The 20,702-nt window shown below is 40.9% G+C and overlaps 1 protein-coding gene across 9 annotated transcripts in view; it reads right to left on the reverse strand.

Annotated features, from left to right (window-relative positions):
* Positions 1–191: 191 nt before the first annotated feature.
* The window catches only part of prdm16 (PR domain containing 16), a 169,944-nt gene continuing 149,433 nt past the window's right edge, over positions 192–20,702 (reverse strand). For 3 of the 9 annotated variants that reach the window (XM_065960956.1, XM_065960957.1, XM_065960963.1), the window contains 13 exons: positions 19,527–19,629; positions 15,572–15,773; positions 15,248–15,413; positions 14,905–15,058; positions 12,727–14,389; positions 12,478–12,565; positions 10,398–10,570; positions 10,173–10,250; positions 9,324–9,493; positions 8,369–8,540; positions 4,792–5,043; positions 4,064–4,244; positions 192–3,580 (listed from right to left, as the gene is read on the reverse strand). In XM_065960956.1, coding sequence (XP_065817028.1) covers positions 3,446–3,580; positions 4,064–4,244; positions 4,792–5,043; positions 8,369–8,540; positions 9,324–9,493; positions 10,173–10,250; positions 10,398–10,570; positions 12,478–12,565; positions 12,727–14,389; positions 14,905–15,058; positions 15,248–15,413; positions 15,572–15,773; positions 19,527–19,629 — 3,537 coding nt within the window. In that variant the 3' untranslated portion in view covers positions 192–3,445. The remainder of the gene's footprint in view (positions 3,581–4,063; positions 4,245–4,791; positions 5,044–8,368; positions 8,541–9,323; positions 9,494–10,172; positions 10,251–10,397; positions 10,571–12,477; positions 12,566–12,726; positions 14,390–14,904; positions 15,059–15,247; positions 15,414–15,571; positions 15,774–19,526; positions 19,630–20,702) is intronic. The other 6 variants (XM_065960958.1, XM_029279738.2, XM_065960959.1 and 3 more) reach the window with 6 other exon arrangements.

Genomic DNA, 20,702 nt, shown 5'->3' on the forward strand with positions numbered 1-20,702 from the left:
GAAAGGATACAGTCTATGCTGAGGACCAGCTGAAGGGTCTATAGTTCAGTAGCCTATAAGGGCATTCACAAGTCTCCATATGATTGCTGTTCGGAGAAACAGGCTGCAAAAAGTAAATTCAAGCACCCATGCCAAGGACCAAAATAAATGCAGATCAATCTGAAAGCTCATAAAAAAAAGTGACCACCTCATTTAAAAAGCACACAGGTTTTATTGCATATCAATTTCATGTATAAATTCTTCATAGCATTGGAAAGATTACATTTGGTATACATTGCTATTCTACAGAATTAACATCAGTCATATCTTTTCAATGAATTTTCTCTAAAGTACATCTTCAATAATCACAAGCATCAAAAGAACTGCAATTTTCAGAATTGTTCAATATTATTCTACAATCCTTAATTGTTTTTTTCATTAAGTCTTGTACCACAAGTCTTATCTATGTCTTTCAGAGCCACCTGTAAGGCAGTCAAGAACTTGAAGTCAAACCTACTAACCTAATCACATGTACAATAAGTGCATCTACGGATTTATTTTTTTCTTCTTTTTTTCTTTTTTTTTTGATTTGATACGCATTTCACAAATGGACATCATTATGACTGCTAAACACGTCATGCACAATATCTTTTTTTTTTGTTTTCAATAAACATAACAGAGGAGATATACAACTCAGATCCAAACAAAACAAGCACCATTCATTTAAACCCATATTTTTCAATGCTTTTTTTTCTTCAGACAAATGCATCATTGTTTTTCATTCTTTAGAGTACTATACAGTTAAAAAGAAACAATATGTATATTTTTACTTTCTCCTGTAACAGTGGGGGGGGGGGGGGGGGGGGGGGGGCAGCAACCATGTTCTATAATGCTGAAACATATTTCAGCAACCATCTGCCAGAATACTTTGAGGTTGGAGAACCAGAAAACTTCAATGCCTTTAATTCCTTCGCTTTACACATCGCGTACTTATTACAGTAGTCCATGACATGAATTACTACATATAGTCAAACTAAAAACTTAACAATCGGAGTCTTTACATTTTATAACCACAAGTGGGAAAACATGTGTTCACCATGAATGAAAGATCATTCAGTAGAATTATAAAAAAGACTTCTTTCTTTAGAAAAATGAGATGATGCATCAGTCGTAGCATCATTCTACCACCTGCTGTGGTGAAGAAAAATTACAGTGCTTGTGTTTCAGATTTTCTTAAATCTCCATGTTGAGCAAGATTTGCTCATCTACTCCAAGTGAAACTCATCTGAAAATGTTTGTGTTTGAAGTTCTAGAGACCTAAGCCTGATCATGTTATGGCTTGGACCCATATGGTTTAAGTACTGGTTTGAGAATACAGCATCAGGCCTATAGATCTGAAAAGTCCCAGTACGCAGGGAGGATCAAGGCAACAATGATCAACAATGCTCCCCTCTCCTCTGCCTCCTGTAGCTATCTACAGCTATCTACAGTAAATGACTCATGCCCTCCATGGCACAGCTACCTTGAAGTCCACATGGAATGAGTTTCTAATATGATCAAGCAGGAAATATGAAGTTACAACTTATATTCAAATGTCTGTGTTTCCTGTCCAGAATCATGAAGACATTTTAGAATGTGTTAAAAGGACCGACCAGCAGAGTTTTGATGCTCATATTAACATTAGCTGTAGTTTTCTTAAATCTTTGTTTATGTTAGATTCTTCCGTCTTGCACTAACAGAGGTTTTGTCACTTGAATGAATATTGGATGTTCATAAGGAGGTTAATTTGTTTTTTCTTTTATTGTTAGGACTATACCGGGCAACTAGTTTAAAGAGAATATGTGTTTGTTACATTGTCTGTATAACTTGGAAAACAGAGGGGAAAAGGGGTTCTTGATGTTATAGAAACAAGTCAGATTTCAACAGAATTATAATGTAATGCCCTTTGTTGACATTCATAGCTCAAGTTGTCCAAGACCCCCCCTCCCTCCCTTCAATAACACCTGAACCAATTTGAGCAAGACACATTCAGCATTCTGGGTAAACTGGTTGAAGTGAAAGAAGAAAAAAAAAAAACTAAATACTGCAGAACATTACAATGCCAAATTGGATCTAAAACTAACTACAGCTATTTTCCACTATAAATAAAAACAATTAATTTCATGGGTTCTTACCATTTTGGCACACTTACGCATCAAAACCAGAGATTCAGAATCTCCCTCACACTCTGATAGGTGTTCATTCCTTCAGCAACAAGAACGGAGGGACAAAATGACTTTCCTTCATTTCTACTGCTCCAGTCATGACAAAACAACCAAAAATAAATACATACACACACTTCTGAAATCAAATTTAAGAGTGTAAAAAGAAAACAAAATGACAGCAAAGGCAAGCCCCTTGGAAATGAAATGATTGTCAGAGAACAAAACATTTTCTATGGGTTATTTGGCACATACCACTCTTGCTATGAACATCTAGGTTATTTTGTACATCATATGACAATATCATACAATTTTGGTCCTTCTCTAAAATAATTATATTAACAATTTAGCACTGTGGTGCCTACAAAGAAACAATACTGTGGTATCTAAGAGGGAAAAGTAAATACAATTAAACGATGACGATAAAATAAGCAGAGAAAGACTTTTCTCATTTTTGAGTATGATTTAAATTCATATCAGCATGATCAAATTGGGTAACCAGTTGCAATGGCTAGTAAATCACCAGTTGTTGTGCACATTTGGACATCATTCTCCGTGTAATCATTAGAAAATCAACAGTTTACTGGAACTGTCACTTCCTCAAGTAACAGTTAGTGTGGTGCTATTGTCGATTCTGCAGTTATAGCTGAAACAAGATTAGTAAATGAGTTGCCCATGATTGATGGGAAAACCTGGAGACATTAGTGCACACACCCACTATGTTCCTAGTGAAACAACACCACCCTGTGGACATGCAGTGCTAATGCAGTGCTTTTGCTGCAGTGCTTAAAGTAGGCGTTGTACAAAGACTTTAGAGACATACTAGTCATTAAGTGTCTTTATGAGAGCCTTACATCAGATCTCTGGGGCTGCAGTGAGCCTGGTCGACTCGGGGAGGATCAGAGTAACGCAGAGTTTCAATGCTGTTGATAAGCATTCATCATGTCCTTCACATCAACAGGAGCTTCGCAGTGCTTTCTCTTTGACAGAGTCTTATGAGAGGCCTCACTTGAGAACAATTTCTCCCTCTTACCCCTCTCTCTCTCACACACACACACACACACACACACACACACACACACACACACACACACGCACACACACAACAAACATATTCTTTCCATCTTGAATGTAATCAACCTCAAATTCTTCTCTCTTGTCCACATTTTCTCACTACTCAAGTCCAAGCAGACTCTTGCTTCTATCCATTCGCAAAACTAATGTTCCTGTTACTCGTTCTCCCACTTCCTCTCTCTGCCTCTCGTCTAGATGTGGTTGAGTGGGTGAAAGCTGCTCGTCTCTGACGATCCACCTCCCATGCTCAGCCAAGCATCCAGAGAGTTCTGGGAGGGCGCGTGCAAAGGGTTGTTCTCCGACAGTGACAGCATCATTGCATAAGCCTGTGGAAGAAGAAATGTGATTTTTAACAAGAGAGAAACTTTTTTCAAACACACATTGTTTGTGTCAATGACCTGCTGAGAAATTGAGGGCTATTTTGTTTTAAGATCTTTAAGATGTTTTTTTTTTTTACTCTGTGTCCATCATTTACAATGATTAATAAAAAATGTCGTTTCAGTCTGCTTCTGATTCATGCTCTAATTCATGATTATAAACCATAACTGTCCTTTAATGTTTTACTACCTTGTAATATTATTTTAAAACTGATTAAGGACAGAAGATCAGAAGAAAGAGAAGAGAAGTTTACACGTTGTTTGTTAGTAGATTAAAATAGAGGAAAAGACAAGCAGGGGGCTGGACCAGAGGCACTATTTAGATGCAGTTTCAGACAATATCAACTGCATATGGGATGTCCAATGACTATCTCTTTCATCATATTTTTATTATATTTTATTATTTTGGACATTAAGAGGCCAGCCACATACCTGGGTTTTAGCCTGCCTGTACAGTGTCTCTTTCAGTGCCTCCGACTCTAGTGAAGTGTTAAATATGTCTTTAACATCAAAGGGTTGCTCGTCACTGGCTGCTTTACGTAACCCCTCCAGGCTCTTGGGAAAGCTGGGCAGACCCTCCAGGTCCAAAAGAGAGCCCTCCTCCTCTATACACCTAAACATTGATTGATGGAATAATGGATGGGTGGATGGATGGATGGCAAATATAAATAGTATGGACGGTATGAATGGGTCAGTTAGTGGACAGTTTGAAAGGAGAATAGTTGAAAAGATGGACACCAGCGAGGGGTAGATGGAGAGATGTAGAGGACATTTAGGTTAAGAGGACATGAGGTGAAGAGAAAAGAAGAGGTACTTTTAATAGAAGGACAGGTAGAGAGGGAATAAAATTCATTGAAGAGAAAGGACAAAAGAATAGGTGCAGAACTGATCTCATTGGCTACACTGACTTTTCTTATTTTGGTTGTCTATAAAGAAACCTACTTTTGTTTAAACTGGTCTTTACTTCTGCCTTTCCTCAGTACGGCGTTTTTTCATTATTGAAATTATTTAGAATATAAGAAGGCATAACTGGCTCTTTTAGTCTAATTTTTGATAACACAACCACTTTATGCTGTACATTTTCGGTTGTGAAGAGGCTTGTGAAAGTGTACTTAAATCATGTTTCATGTGGTTCTCTGTACCATCAACAAAATCAATACCTGCGCGTGTGTTCGTAGCTCATAGCTAATGGAGTTGTCTCTTCCTCCTCCTCGTCCTCCTCATACACCCCTGTTGTGAGTGGAGATGGGGACTCGGGCGCCTCGTCATGAGACTTCTCTGTAAGGCTGCCTTCCTCCTCCTCTTCATCGTCTCCCTCCACTTCTTCTTCCTCCTCCTCCAGCCCGTGGAGCCCTAGCTTGGAGTTAGACAAACTGTGGCTGGGCGGGCGCTCCTCCTCAGTCTGGTCCGATCTGCAGAAGGATTAGAGTAGGGAAGAAGGGTTATTAATGATAATAATAACTACTGTTTCCCAAACTGCTTCCTTTTCCCTCTTCTATTCCTGACGTTTGTGTTCATAAAATAGCCATTTAGAATGCACATTACAAACATTATCACAAAAACAGAAAAAATGTCTCCTAGCATCCAGAAGAAGTTGTGTAAAGTCTCAGTTGCCAAACAGGAAAGGTCTAAGGAGAACTACGCTTCATATCAGAGTCACAGGAACTGTGTCAGTCAGCTTGAGATGCATTGGGGAACAAAAACACCTACAGTGTCACCCATCCAGTCGCTGCAGATACAGTAACTGCACACCACTGGATCTGGTTCTGCTCAAGCTTTTTCCATGCTACTGTTACTGTTTGCTTGATTCAGGTGGAATAAGCTTGAATCTCTGTAACGATGTAACAAAGAATAGGTCCAGACTACTTAACTAGTTAAATGGTTAAATGGAGATAACCATTTTCATAATTTGGTGCTTTTTAAAGAAAAACAATTCATTAATTGATCAATTAATTGATTGATCAATTGATTGATTGATCAATTAAATCAATTGATCAATCAATTAATTGATTGATTGGTTGGTTGATTGATAAATTGATTGATTGATTGATTGATTGATTGTTTGATTGTTTGATTGTTTGATTGTTTGATTGTTTGATTGACTGCAATGATGTGAAAATATTTTTCTAGATACTTAGTATCAAAAACGTAAATGATGATTCATTTCTGTAAGGGCTCCTTTTTGTTTGCCAACACTGGTCAGAAAGTGAGAAAAGCTTCTTTCAGTTTGCTCTCTGAGTGAGTAACTGGGAGGCTGGTACCTTCTCACAACCACCTGAAGACATGACTCATCACAAGCAGAGGGAGAAACATAAATAATCTGTAGACAGCACACACAGGCCGACTCCAGTGTCCACACAAACAACACGGGTGCTGACAGTGTGCCGGGGGCACTTTTCAAACGTCCCACACATGATTAATTGGCCAGCTCGCCAGAAACAGAGCAGGAGATGCCCCTGCCCCAGAGCGGTTCTTCTCGTCCCGTTAATGGTGGAACATACTTTGTGAGACTGAGGGAAGACGATGGCTGATCTGCAAACAGGCTATCAGCAAACCACCATTATGGCCTGTCGTCTGTACATTTTCCAGCCAGCACCACAACCCCCCCTTCCTCCCCATCACCCCCAGACCACGATGTCATGGCTCATGATATCATTTCCTATGGGACGGCAAATTTACCCTTTCCATTTTTTGCCACACTGTGGACATTTATCAAACCAGACAGGATTACCTCTGGGAAGGGGAGCACTGGGACAGGATTGGGTCACACACAGTGGGTGGGTAAAGTCGGGCAGGGGGACTATGGGGGAAAAATGAAGTTCTCCTCTTTCAATCTAGATTAAATATCACCATAATCAAATTGCAGAGCTGGTAGGTGGGGGGAAAGTCCATGCCTGTGTAGGGAGAAAGAAGCGTAGCTCTGACATAGAGGGGCCTGGATTTTGTCATTCAGTCTAAACACTTCAGTTGGGTGTTTGTGTTAGCCGGCTGGGGGTACGGATGTATCGTGTGGATGGGGGAAGAGCTCCATCATCAGTGGATCTCCTAGATAAATGGATCAACCTAAGTCCCCCTCAGGGTCTAAACTGCCAGCCATCGCAGCCCAGTCCAACGCAGGGAACCGGCTCCAGCTGGAGTTTTAGCCAAACCATAGAGCTCAAGCCACGACCGGGCCCTTACTCCAGCTCTAATTATGTCCTGGATTGTGGTCTTGAGGAGACCGTTTCCTCTTAGTCCTTCAACACTGCAGCTTTGGAAATGTCTTGTACATCAAAACCCCGTAACTATTTTGTTTAAGATTTCCCACCCTCAGAGCAGCAGTGCTGCCTCAGCATCTAGGACATTCTCAGTCTGGAAACTGGTCAAACAAAGTTTTCATGTGAAAAAGACAGCTACCTAGAGACTTCCCTTTTGACTGGATATGATGCAGAAAAAAAGGAGTTTCAAAGAGGGGAGAGACTAGGTTGTGAGGGTGGTTAAGAGCCATTACAGATAGTCATCCATGAATGTGTGTTTGTGTTCTGCGTCGGACTTCAGTCACTCAGAGGGAGAATAAACAGAGGGCTGTCTGGTGGGAGGACAGAAAACATAATACTTAGTCTGAATTACAGATATTAAAATGTCAGGCCAGTTTGTTGTGGATGAGACTCAGTATTGATCCCAGATGGCAGAAAGGCTAAATTGCCACTGGGTCTGCTGACCATAATGTGTGTTGACACGAGGGAGGGGGGGATGATGGAAGAAGAGACGGGCAGAAAGTGACACTACCAGAAAGGAATTCACATGGAGAATGAGAGAAAACATGAATGGCATAAAGAATCATCAAAAGAAGCAAAACCACTGACTAGGGGAGAAAAACGTTTTATGCTCCTTTTCCTTTCAGATATGCTACTTTTGCATAAATTTTCTTAACAATAGAACTGCTGACACTGAAAGTATCTCAGGACTCAAAGCATGAAGTCACCTCAAACAGACGAATGGCTTTAACGTTTAGAAGAAAACAAAATGTTAAAGAAATATATAACTTTTTTTAGAGGGCTAAAAACACATACACAATGATCAATGAAAAGTTTGGAAAATTCACCAACTATTGCCAGATGCAGAAAAAAAGACCTCAAATATAATTTGGGACATGAATCAGACTGAGAAAAAAGAAATAGTTGAGATGGCCTCATGTGAAGTGGGGATATGAGATGATAGGTGCCAAAATTACATACAAAAAATGTAAGTAATAAAAAAAACCAGAATGCTTGAGTGATGTCTAAATATACTTTTGTCCAATATGTGTTTTTTACAGAAAATACTACGTCCATAAAAAATGAACTACTTTCTATTTGATTACAGCAACACTTACTCACTCCAGCTAGTGTTATTAGAAAATGTGTAATTGGGATACAGCTCCTAAATTGGAATCTAATGCTATACAAATCCAAGCCACTAGAGGGCACTGTTCACCAAGTCTATCAAGAGATTTTGTGTCAAAGCAGAAGGAAGAAGAACAAAGAGCTGAACTGTAGTAGTGGGTTTGTTTTGTTTTCTGTTCAGTCTTGATAAGAGGAGAGATATTTTCTTCCTCTTGTTCTTTTGCCTCTGAGTATCACAGTGAAATACAGAAAGTGACTTGGGTAAGCTTAAGAACCTGGCATTGAGACTCAATGGTTAGACTCATGCATCTCTGGCCTCATGGTCTCTGCACATATGTTAAATGTGGTCATGGCAAGTCGGTTTTCTCGTTACCTCTTATCGGTGGAGCTGGAGGCCTGGTTCATCTCACTATTGGAAATGAAGTTACGGATTTCTGAGAAGTATGAGTCCTCCTTCTCATCTAAAAGTGCATGATTGTCTGGCTCGGAGTTCGGGGAGGAGATGGTGGTTCCTAGGTTGGAAAGCATCCCAGACTGTTGGCTCACTGTGAGGAGAGCGTGCAGACATATAAACACAAGAATGACATGCACACCAGCAACACACATACACACAAACATACAAGCATGATTAGTTTGACAATCATCAGATATACGTACAGTATTAGACCAGTTTCAAGAAAAAAAATACTGAATACAATGTTACGTTTTCATACAATCTTAAAACCTAAAGGTGTGTCGTTTTTCCGACTTGAACTTTTTTAAAACTGGATGGAATGTATTTTACAAACGGGATACTTTTCTAGGAATTTTGTTTGAAAAATGAACAGTGACAAAAGGCAGAAGACAATTGAAATTAAATCTTTATAACATCAATTGCATATTTCCCTGTTGTTTCACTACTGGAACAATACGAGCCTATCCCTTTTATATTCAGTCACCAAACTGATCAGACATGTTATCTTTTGACATCATCAAGGAAACACACACAGGACACGTCCAGTTCCACAACAGTCTTTCACTGTGGAGATGAGTCTTACTTCAGATTCAATACTTTGGTGCATTTATAGATTTAATTTTTTTTAATTCTTCAAGTTGTTTCACCACATGTAAGGAGGCTTCTGTCCCCCAAGTGGGCAGCCCGGGTTCAATGCCGGCCTACGGCTTCTTTCCTGCATGTCATGTCTCTCCCTCTCCTGATTTCCTACTCTATCCACTGTCCTGTCTAAATAAAGCCCCAAAATAAATCTTAGAAAACAACAACCTACTTTTCAGATATCATAATTTGAAGTTTTCAACAAAAAACTGAGGTAAATACATTGCAAACTGACCAGGAATGTTCTCGTGCTCGTGCTTCTTGAGATGTCGATCTAGGTTGGTCTGCTGACCGAAGCAGCGATTGCAGAGGTGACACTTGAAGGGTTTCTCCTTGTTATGGATGTTACGAACATGGCGTTGAAGATTGGATGAGATGCTGAATGAGCGGTCACAGTATTTACACCTGCCAAAGAAGAAAAGAAGGGCGTGAATGTGGGTTTTAGGAGCAGTAGAGTGACAAATGAGCTGGGGTTTCCCTTCAACCAGAGATTATAACAGGCTTGGTGACTATCAAGCAGCTAAGGTGAGCAAGGCTTACTTTACTTCTTCACTTATTCCTCAGCTTTCTGAATATATTTATTTTTATGAAGAGCGTGACAGTGTCATAAAAACAACATTTTTAGAATACAAAGTGGTTGCATTGAAAATTGTTAAAGGAGCAATATGTAACTTTGACACATAGCATTTAAAATTGGTACTGCAGTCCAAATTCAAATCATTGGAGAGAGCTGTCTCCCCTCCTCCCTAGAGTCAATTTGCACGCTTGTTGCCGTGTCGCGTGTTTAGCCAACCCTATCAGTCTTGAAACCTTTCTGCAGTCTAACCTCGCTCCATTTTTCAAAGGCATCCAAGTTTTAGAGAAGCAAGCACTTCAAGATAATGTCTGATGACGCAGTAGGTTCACTTTATGACTTCATCCAGTAGATATTTTGGATATTGCCCTTTTAAACGTTTTGGTGCTCAGTTACCATTTTTTTTAAACATTGGTATGTGTGGGACCTATTGTTTCTTGAAGTTCAAACTTTTGAGTTACATTGACTTTTCTTGTCTGTCTGATATAAAACGACCATAGAATAGAATACCTGTAGGGTTGTTCCCCTGTGTGTGTCCGCAAGTGTCTGGTGAGGTTTGCTGAGCGCGGGAATATTTTCCCACAATACCTGGAGAGGAGAATAGACAGAAAGGCAGGGAAGAAAGAAGTTGGGGACATAAAAAAATTATAAAGTAACATACAGAAGAAGTACCCTGTCATTAGTGCAATCATTGTAACATTAAACACAAAAAATGGTGCAACACAGGTGACTTGCCTGCAGGCGTAACGCTCTTTGCCCTTGCGAAGGATGGCTTCTGAGAGGGAAGGTGGAGGGGATCTGAAGTTGAACAGTGGATGAGCAGAATGTTGCAGTGAATTGGGCGGCGCGTCCAGTTTCAGAGCGCCAAAGCTCTCCAGCTTCTCTGTCATGTTCTCCATAGCTGACATCTAAGGGTGAAGGAGAATGTGGAGATAACAGAAAATGTAAAAGATGTGAGATCAAACACTTTGACAGGATTAAAGACATCTCCTTTTTATTGCATCCATTCAACATAAATGTATTTAATCATACCATAAGAGAAGCCTCTGAATCAGTTTTATGCATGCATGTGTGTGTGTGTGTGTGTGTGTGTGTGTGTGTGTGTGTGTGTGTGTGTGTGTGTGCGTGCATGCATGCCTTTGTGTATGTGTGTTTTATAAGAGTAAAGGAAGCACTGAAAACAAAGACACAATGTTAAAAAAAATACAGTGAGCGAGGGAAAGAGACAGAGAGCGGAAGCAGCATATTAGAGTTTAGCCTTGTTGTATGTGCTATTGACAAGTCACCCCAGTGACCTCCAAAACATTCACAAATGCTCAAATACCTTCTCACCCTAGACCCCTCATTTCCAAATTCACCAGTGCTTTGTAATCTCCGTCTAACCTGCTTCTACTGAAGCTACTGTTGCAGGCCTGACAACTGGTTATTTGAGTAATTAAAGAGTCCAGATTAGAGCTGTACAATATAGTTTGAGATACCCCCAACTGATAATGACTCCCCCCCCCCTCCCGCCTAGAAGTTTGTGAACAAAGGGGGCCAGTTATGGAGAAGTCTATTTGCCAAAAACAGCTTATATACTTCCTTTTTAAATGAATACGGGACGGGAGAGACACAGGGACAGACACTCCGTCTCAGTGTGTTTATTCGTAGTCTGAGGAAAGGTGGTGGTGGGGGGGTGGGGGGGGATTCCGTCATGAGACTGAATTAGAGGTGGCATTGTGTTGGGATCACTGGGAGTGTTACAGCTGAGGCACTCTGATATGACACGCTTTTATGTAGGCGTTTGGGAAAACTTTTTTTCATATTCAAAACAGTGATCAATTATAAGATGATGACTTAAAAAAAAAAGCAGCAAAAGATTGTAGAATGGTGAGATCTTCTGGTGCAGAATGATAAATATTAAAATAGTTATTTACACCGGGTGAATGTAAATTAGAAGATGTTAAGAGTCAAATTGTTTCTTACGTATTATATTTAAAGAAATCCTGTCAGCAATTTTTTTTTCAGGGACTAGTAAATGCTCTATTACACATATGTGTATTGTAAATGTATCTGTTTGCACTTAATGACTGTAATAAAAAGTCACAGTTGTAGAGGACACAGATTTCCAGGTCAGATTAAACCGTTTCCCCGACAAGAGCCCCCCATTCTCCTGGAGACAAACACAGGATGTCCTTGATGGACACGATGCTATTATCTAGCCGGCCAGCCAGCCACAGAGAAAAAAAACTGTGAGGGGGGTTGAGTTATTAGCTGGCTTGTGGGCTCGCACAATGCCACAACTGAGATTAGCGTGGCCGAGAGAGGCAGATTGTTACAATTCAAACGGTTATTATTCTCTCTTTTATTAATACTATCTTTCCTCACAATCAAGATTTGTAGAGGCATGGGAGGGGTCTGGGGACAGTCGAACAATGTGACTGATTATCAAAGGGGCTGCGATAACAGATTGTGTCTTCTGAATAAGGTAGAAGTGACGAGGTACAGAGGCGCCATTCAGTAAACAAAGGAAGAAATCATACAGAACCCTTGAGAAAATAACATCAACACTGTGGAATGATGGCGCACAGGGCCCTATCAATCCAGGTTGACGCAGCGTGGGAGGCAGGAGTGAGGTATTTTCACATAATACACAGTTTGAAAATAATAGTCGATAGCATCTGGGAATAATTGGCCTGTTTGCAATACCTGGACTTCAGTTCCCATGTTTTGTATTCCTGTGCAGTAGCTTTATATCTGAGTCTACAAAATGTATTGTCTCCATATCTCTAGTGGCTTCTTAGATTTGAAACATGTGGTCACGCTGTAAACCTACCTGTGGATGGAAGAGTGGTGGGGAGGGCCTGAGAAATTTTTCCTTCAGGGCTCCTACAGGGTCCAGGAGCTTCCTCTTCTCCACCCTGCTGGACCAACAACAAGGTAGAGGGTTACGTACCAAGGTCAATCTTCATCTATAACTTCAAAACACATACTACTAAACAGGCACCTCTACCTACTTTGATGTTTTAACACAAAACTGTCTATATGCTAATTGTGATTTCTGGTCTAATCGTGGCTGAAATACCTGAATATGGGGTCCATGAAGAATGCTGAGGGCTTGGCATAGTGCAGTGGTGGTGGCTGGTGTGGATGTGCCTGCGGCTGCTGGTGTTGTGGGATGGAAGGTTGGTGCAATAACTGGGGGTGGGGGTGTGGAAACCCAGCTGGGGTTTCATCCTTTATACAAACCCCCTTTCCGATTCCGAACATGTGGTTCTTTCTATTTTGTGGATCAGCTGCCACACCATTATGACCACCTCTGCTCCGGATGCCAATGCTGAGGTCTAATGGCTGTTCTTCACTGCTAGATATCGCTAAGGGTCCACTACTGCTCCCACTGCTAGAGTTGGGGTTTGAAGGGTTTGTCGGGGTTGGAGGAGCGATCTTTGTGTCCTTAGGTTTCGTGGTGAGATCAAATGGGGATTCTGCTGTGGAAGTAGGAGCACCTGCGGTGACCATCTTGTGCAGCTGCTCGCGGGGTGACTTGGGCTCCGCCTTGAAGAACATGCTAGGATTGAGGGCACCGCGATCGGCGCTGAAAGGATAGAGGGAGTTGTGGAAGTTGGGAAGGAACTGGAAGGGGAACATGGAATGATAGGGCAATGGACCCATCTTCTTCTCCTGATGAAGACCAATCAAACCAGGACCAAAATATTTCTCCGCAATAGAAGCAATGGCTTTAATAGAATCTGTGGTGGCTGCATTGGCATTTGTGGTAGTTGGCGGGAGGGCTTGCTCATCAGGTGGTGGGAAAAAGGAGTGCTGGGATGAAGAAAGAAAGGGACGATCGATAGTGTGGTTCCCAGAACTAGATACGGCTGATATCAATCCGCTGTTTGTTTCTTCTAACTGGTGGCCTTCTTGACTCGATACAGCCCCAGAGGACTTCCTTCTTTTACCACTTCTCTCACGTTCACTCTCTCCATCGCTCTCCAGGTCAGACCCATCACCTGAAGCCGTACCAGTGGTGGTGTCCAGATCTGTCCCACTTGTTGTATTAACGTCTTCAAGGTCACTACCATCAGACATGTCAACCATCTTGGATTTTGGCTTGGCTTCTCCACTAGAAGATAAGTCCAGTTTGTTGTCTTTCTCATCCAGCTGACTCAAACTGTTACCCCCATTGCTATTTGTGGAGCTTACCAGGGACAGAGGAGGGGCATCTAGGGGACTCCTCGGGAGCTTCACCTCCTGACTGCTGCTGCCAAGCGGGCTCTTTATCAACGGACTGGCAGGCAATAAAGGAGGTCTGGGATACAGTGATGGGGGGAAGATACCTGGGAAACCATGTGGGAGGGAGGGGAAGCCATGGGGTCCTGGTGAGAAGGGCAAGCCAGCGTGAGGGTGAGGTCGGGAGGGAAAGTATTCAGTGAAGCCTAAACTTGACTGGCTTAGACCTGTAAGGTGGGGATGGTGGGACTTGGCCTTGGCCATGATGGGGCTAGAGCTCATGGGGATGCCAGGGTTGAACATCCCAGCTGGAGAGCCATAATGGTTTTTGCCCTCACAGAAGCGGCGATGCTTGTTGAGGGAGGAGGTAGTGCTGAACAATTGCCCACAGTCCTTACACTTGATCTGGGTGCGGCAGTCAGCATGCATACGCTTGTGGCGGCAGAGGTTGGAGAACTGGGTGTAGGATTTGTGGCACACCTCACCTGGGGGAGCAAAAAGACGCAGCCCATCAGGGCCTGGTTAAACCCATTTTAACACTGTCTCTAACTTTGAATACCAGATCAACAGCAACACAAACTTCTAAATGGAAAGTGAGGATGTAGAGTATTAGAAAATGAATGAACTTTCTTTTTTTAAATTAATGACACAAACTACTCAATCTTCAAAATGAAATTGCAAAATGGTTTCTTATTGCCTGTATCTAACCAATGTACATTTTACTGCAATAGAATGTAAAAAAAGGGCGTTAAATGCTTAAAGAAACGGATTCATTCGTTTTAACATTTTTCTTAAACAAACATTTTTACAAACAACTCTATTACAAACATCATGTAATCAAACTTAGAGATGGACAAAATGAACTCTGGATCTGTGTGCTTAGTTCAGAAGACATGAACAGGATAAAAAAAAAGTTGGTGTACATGGAGAGGAAAGAGGATGTAAGAGTAGATGAGGTGAAAAGAAAAGGACTAAGAAACAAATGGCCTGTTAAGAATAAAAGTGGTAATTAACTTCCAAAGCTCCCACTTACAGATAAAGGGTTTGACACTGCTGTGGATGTGCTTATGCTGCTTAAGGCCTGACGATGTGGCAAAGGTCTTGCCACACTCAGGACATGTGTGAGCGCGGGCCCCCACATGCTGGGAGCGGATGTGACGCTGAAGGTTACTAGGATCTGTGAACACCTGAAATTTCAAACAAGAGTATAGAAATTCAAATATCCATCATAATATGCAACATTTAAAAAACAAGTTCTCTTTATCAGATGTGTTTATTTTTTTTTCAAATTCTCTGAATCTATTTCCAATATCATTATCAGTGACCAGCAAAAATGTCTGAACAGATAGAGCCTGTGTGTCCTGTGCACAACTTACGTGCCGGGTATGCTGTACCTTATCACAGTTTTCACACTCAAAGCGCTTGCCACTGTCATGTGACATCTGGTGACGGATGAGGTTGGACTTCCAGTTGAAGGCTTTGGGGCACTGGTCACACTTATACTCCCTCTCCTCTGTGTGGACTATCATGTGTTGGCCCAGACTTGGAAAGGAGGGGTTTTTTAGTATTTAGTTTTTAGTACACTTTTTAGTATCATCAGTATTTCATAAAAAGTTACATTTGTAGCCTGGAGAATAATAATGGGCTGTATAAATGATCAGTACTGAAGTGTAGTATAAATTAATGTCATATGTCTGTACCTGTACTCATTTGGGAAGATCTTCTCACAGTCTTTACACTCATGGACGGGCTCATCGCTGTCCTCACGTTCCTGTTTGAAGTCGTCTCTAAGTTGGTCAAAGATTGAGCCACTGCTGGAGCATGAATACTTCTGGTGCCGCCGCAACTCGAGAGTAGAGGAGAACAGCTCATCACAGTCTTCACAGCGGTACATCTGCTCGTCTGTGCACACACAAAAAAACACACATTTGATTATTCAACACACTATTGAAATAAGAAAGCATAATTATTACCAATTGAGATCAATCTGAAATGCTTGAAGGAAACGTTTGACATGGATAATACAGCAAACTTTATAATGATATGGTTTGACACAAGGGTTTACCTGTTAAAAAATAAACTGAAAATGTTATTCTCTGTTGTCAAAAAACACATTTTCCATTTTGACCAGTCTTAAACTACAAACATTGTTCTTAAACAACAACAAATTGTCTGAAATGAAAGACTTCAGAGAATCTCTAAAGTATTTTAAGCATGCACTTCAAAGCATGAAGGAGGACATTTAATTGTATCCACCTGTTTTCAATGTGTGCAGACAGAACTGACTTAAATTCTTGGAGTCAAGACGATATAAATGTTGCTTTGCACAAATAAATAATTAAATTATGTTTCTTAAACAAACTTCTTAAACTAACTTAAGATAATGGACCAGAAAGTAAGAGATTGTATATAAAAAATAATGGCACAACTAAACAAGAACAACAATCTATTACCTATCTCCCTGTTAGTTACACCTTCACAGACTCCCATTTAAATGGTTAAAGCAACAATCCTGCCATTGACATTCACATAAAATGGAAATCAATTAGCACTGAAATAGCCTTCAGTAACACTGTTAATTGCTTGTTTTCACAAGTGTTTGCTTGAGACTCTAGTTGTAATGGCACACACGGGAAACAATAGGAGCTGGTCTTCCCTTTCCATGTTGATAACCTTTACAATACTTCTCACCACCAAGGTCAAATGCATAAAACTCGGGCCAGCTTTTTCAATAGCAAGTTCCTGAGTCAGACGCCAAGTTCAACAGATCAGGGGAAAACCCAGTGGAGTGTCTTTGTGCACGGGCGTGTATGTGTGCGTGCGAGTGTGCATGTGTTTATGTGAACATTTTCCCAAAAGAATGAGCTATGAGGAACAGAGGTAAGCAGGGGCACAGTGGCGCCAACCCCATGGTGATTTCAGCGCCAACTTGCCATCCCCTCTCTGCCATGACCCCCCTACCCCCCCCAGGTGTCCCTATATGCCACGCACATCCATCCATCATTTCAAGCTGCACTAAATGAGTTTATCCAAAATGGCTTACAGTGCAGGGCTCACCTGTTTTCTACTGCATGTGACCGTTTATCCAGCTGGAACTTCTTGGACACATTAAAAGGGCATTAGTGGAGCAACATCAATGTGTCTAACCTTGGGGGAAACGATAAATGACCTTCTGGTCAATGGGCCATTACACTGGGCTCAAATGCTAAACTAACTCCCTCACTTTGACACCAGGGCGCACAAACTTCATGGAGAGCGATAGGCAGGGCTGGCTATTGTTTTCTTTGCTGCTTAATCATCTTAACAGCCTTTTGTCTGACTCCTTCACAACAGCTCAAAATGTTTTAGAAAAAAAAGGTGGCATTTCACTTTTTTTTTTTACATCTTTTCTTTTTATATGATTGAAGATATAGAAAATAGTGTGTTGTAACAAAACCACTCGCAAACGCCTCTTGCAACAGCAACACTGGAGTTTAAAAAAACTCTGAGTGTGTTGCATAGATGTTTGTGAGCGAGGATGCACGTAAATACAGCTACTCGCGTTTGTGTATCAGCATGCCCGTGTTGCTTCAGTCAATCTGTTCATGTCGGTGGGGTGGGGCGGTGGTGGTGGGGTTATAAAGGGGAGACTAATAGCTCTCTGGGAGACGAAGGGAAGCACAATTATGTGCAGTTTAGCAGCTAATCTGGGAGCATGGGTGAGGTCTCAGGGGACTCCTCAAGCCCTCTACTTCAAATTCTTTCTCCGATAAGCCAGACACAGGGAGCTGTGCTGCACTGCCAAGCTCCCACTCAGCCAGCTCTGCTGCCTTTCCCCCTCTCTGTCTGTCTCTGTCTCAAACACACATGCACACAAACATGCACACACATGAATACAAGCACACATTACAAACCCTTCTGTAGGTGGACTCTCTTTGTCCTCTTTTTTTTCTGCTTCTCTGTCTCTCATTTACAAATAAATTGCATAAAACTCTAGGATTTTATATGCACCTCTACACCAACAAACAACAAAAAATGCTTCAGCCTGTACACACACATTCTAACAGCAAGGGTGTCTCTCTTCTATCTGCCTGCCTCTCAATATTTCACATAGATACAGACAGAGGTGTTGAACAAATCATTTAGTGTGTTTCATCTTTGACCTACTCCTAACATACCAATCTGCTTTTAATCAACAATCAAGCTTGCTTTGAGCTTCTGTTTTAACCCGTTTCTTTTGCATGAAGATCAGTGCATGGGTTAGGGTTGCACTGTGCAGCATGCAAGGGGGGGGGGCATACTGATGAACCACAGAACATCTCACAAACATCTTGTTCTCCCCTCTACCAGTTTACAATCAATGACAAGTAAGAATAATCTGATTTTCTTTCCAACCGCTGTTCCAGAAAGACTGGAAACACAACAAAACAATGTTACCTGACAACAGCAGCTCAACAAAATAAGTCCAAGATGTTTAAAGAAATACAGCGGAACTATGGCCCCTTTTCTGCCTAGGTGAACTTTGAATGAAAAGCTCGGATTGACAGTGAACAGCTGTCCATGTTAGATTATAAGATAACATATTGGACATATTCAGTCTGACATACAGAGGCACGGCTGGAAGGTAGTGAGTATTGTGACTCAGGTTACCCACTCCGAGCATGTGAGGGAGAGCACCTTAACACACAAAAACACTTTTATACACTTCACATACTCAAGCTTGAAGATTGTAGATGTCAATGTAATAAAAATGATATAATAATAATTAAGTCATAACTCACACATATGCATGACAATATATCTGGAAAATAAATTCAGAGACATCTTAAGGACCTTTATCAAATTATTTCAATAATTTGACTGACCCCGCGGCCAAACAAGGGGATGGGATTTGTGTCTCTCAATAGCAATTGCAAAAAAAATAAAAAAACATAAACAAACGAAAGGAAATTGAAAAATTTATACTTTAACTTAAAGCGTGGGCTGCAAAATAATTGGGTTTAATAAATAAATATTTAAAATGAAGGTTTGATCAGCTTTGGTTGATGTTTTTTTTTTTTTTTATAAATATATGTGTCATTATTTTTTTAAACGGCAGGGGGTCGATTCCTGCAGGTAGCCAAACGCATGTCCGAGTCCGTTAATCTGATTGGCTTCAATATTAACCTAATGGCCACAAAACTTGTAAAAAAGTCGATCTCTTGGGAAAAACTGCGAATGTTAATCGTTGGGATAGGGTACATAGACTTCCAAACTCTCAATTTACTTTACATCCTTAAGGACAGGGCTTCCTCATAATTTCTGTCTGATGTTGGATTTCCGTTAACAGAAAATTTCTACTCAGTGAGGATGGAAGATGACAAGTGCCAATTGACGCCCTAATACAGTATTACATTGCAGCATTGTAGCAGTAGACCTCATGATTGGCAGGCCTCGTTTAAATGACAACTCCAATACGACCTTCAACCAGAAGCTTTAATGCGGTATTTAATTCCATCATGGAAATTTATGATTCGAATAATTCAGGTTTCTTAAGGAGCAAAAAACTTGGATGAAGAGATGGTGTCTTTTTTCTCCTCACATTAGCAAGGTTATAGAGAGTTGGCCGCGAAAGCAGCACAGGATGCAGGATGGAGTTTGTTTAAAATGTGCACTAATGATGCGCATTCATCTTACCTTGTAGGTTGGGTGCCATGGATCCCTCAGGGAAAATACCGTCCTTCATGTACACTAAAAGCTCCTCCCCTGCTTCAATGTCCCGGACTGCTTTATAATAAATCTGAGGAGAGAGAGAAACAAAGAGGAATACTTCAGCTTCAGGTCAAGATGGAACGTTACACGTTTATTAACGCAAGGAAGAGCTTTATATTGAAATTGATAATATTTGCATATTAATCAGATGTTCATAAGAAATGTAAAATAATTTCACAATATTTTACAATGTGTCTGGGCTGATAAATCTGAATGTAGGCCTATTATACAACACAATCATTTGTTATCGTCATTTAAGCCTCAAACTCTATTAAATTATACAATAAAATAAAATAAATATAATCCCCAAAAAACCTGAAGGGATAAAAAGTACATCTGCGTGTTTCAAAGATTTTCCCATTTCATTTTTTTAACGAGATTCAGACGATACATAGTGCTGCAATGTAACCTGGTGAAAGAATAAACACCAACCCGCCCGGCTGCTCTCATGCGGTTTTTTTCACAACATTTTAATACCTGAATTTAAAAAACTGAGCCTGAATGATGAAATATATTTTTTCTCCTTTTTGAGAAGAAAATCAAGAAACGCAGAAAACTAAAATAAGACAATATTCGAGGCCATCCTGAGCCGAGGCCTTTACCATTCTCCATTCATCATGCACAACTCTGCGAAGCAAATTATCCTCTTTCTCAGCGAATATAAATGTAATCTCAATAAATCTTATTGAACTTGATCACATCAAGAGTAGCCTAAATATGTGTTTTTCCGATGGAAAGTAGGCTACTGCAGCTTCTTTCAGCATCACAGCGCAAAGCTTCAGTTTGGAGCTGTAGTCAGAGGATGTGAACTGTGAACACATGGGGGCGCTCTGCACCAATACAAAGATGTCAACTGAGCAAACACACTCACACAGACACACACACTCACACAGACAGACACACACACACACACGCACCCCCCCCCCCCCCCCCCCCCACACACACACACACACACACTAACACACACTTGAGTCACCCTCAACACAGACAGGTCTGTGAAATTTTCTTCAAGACTTAGTGCGCTTTGGATAAGACAAGGAGCAAAGGCCAAAAACCAATAATAGCACATTATTAGGCTACTACTTGAAATATTATTTTGCA

The sequence above is a fragment of the Labrus bergylta genome, chromosome 12, assembly GCF_963930695.1.
Source record: "Labrus bergylta chromosome 12, fLabBer1.1, whole genome shotgun sequence".
Lineage (NCBI taxonomy): Eukaryota > Metazoa > Chordata > Actinopteri > Labriformes > Labridae > Labrus > Labrus bergylta.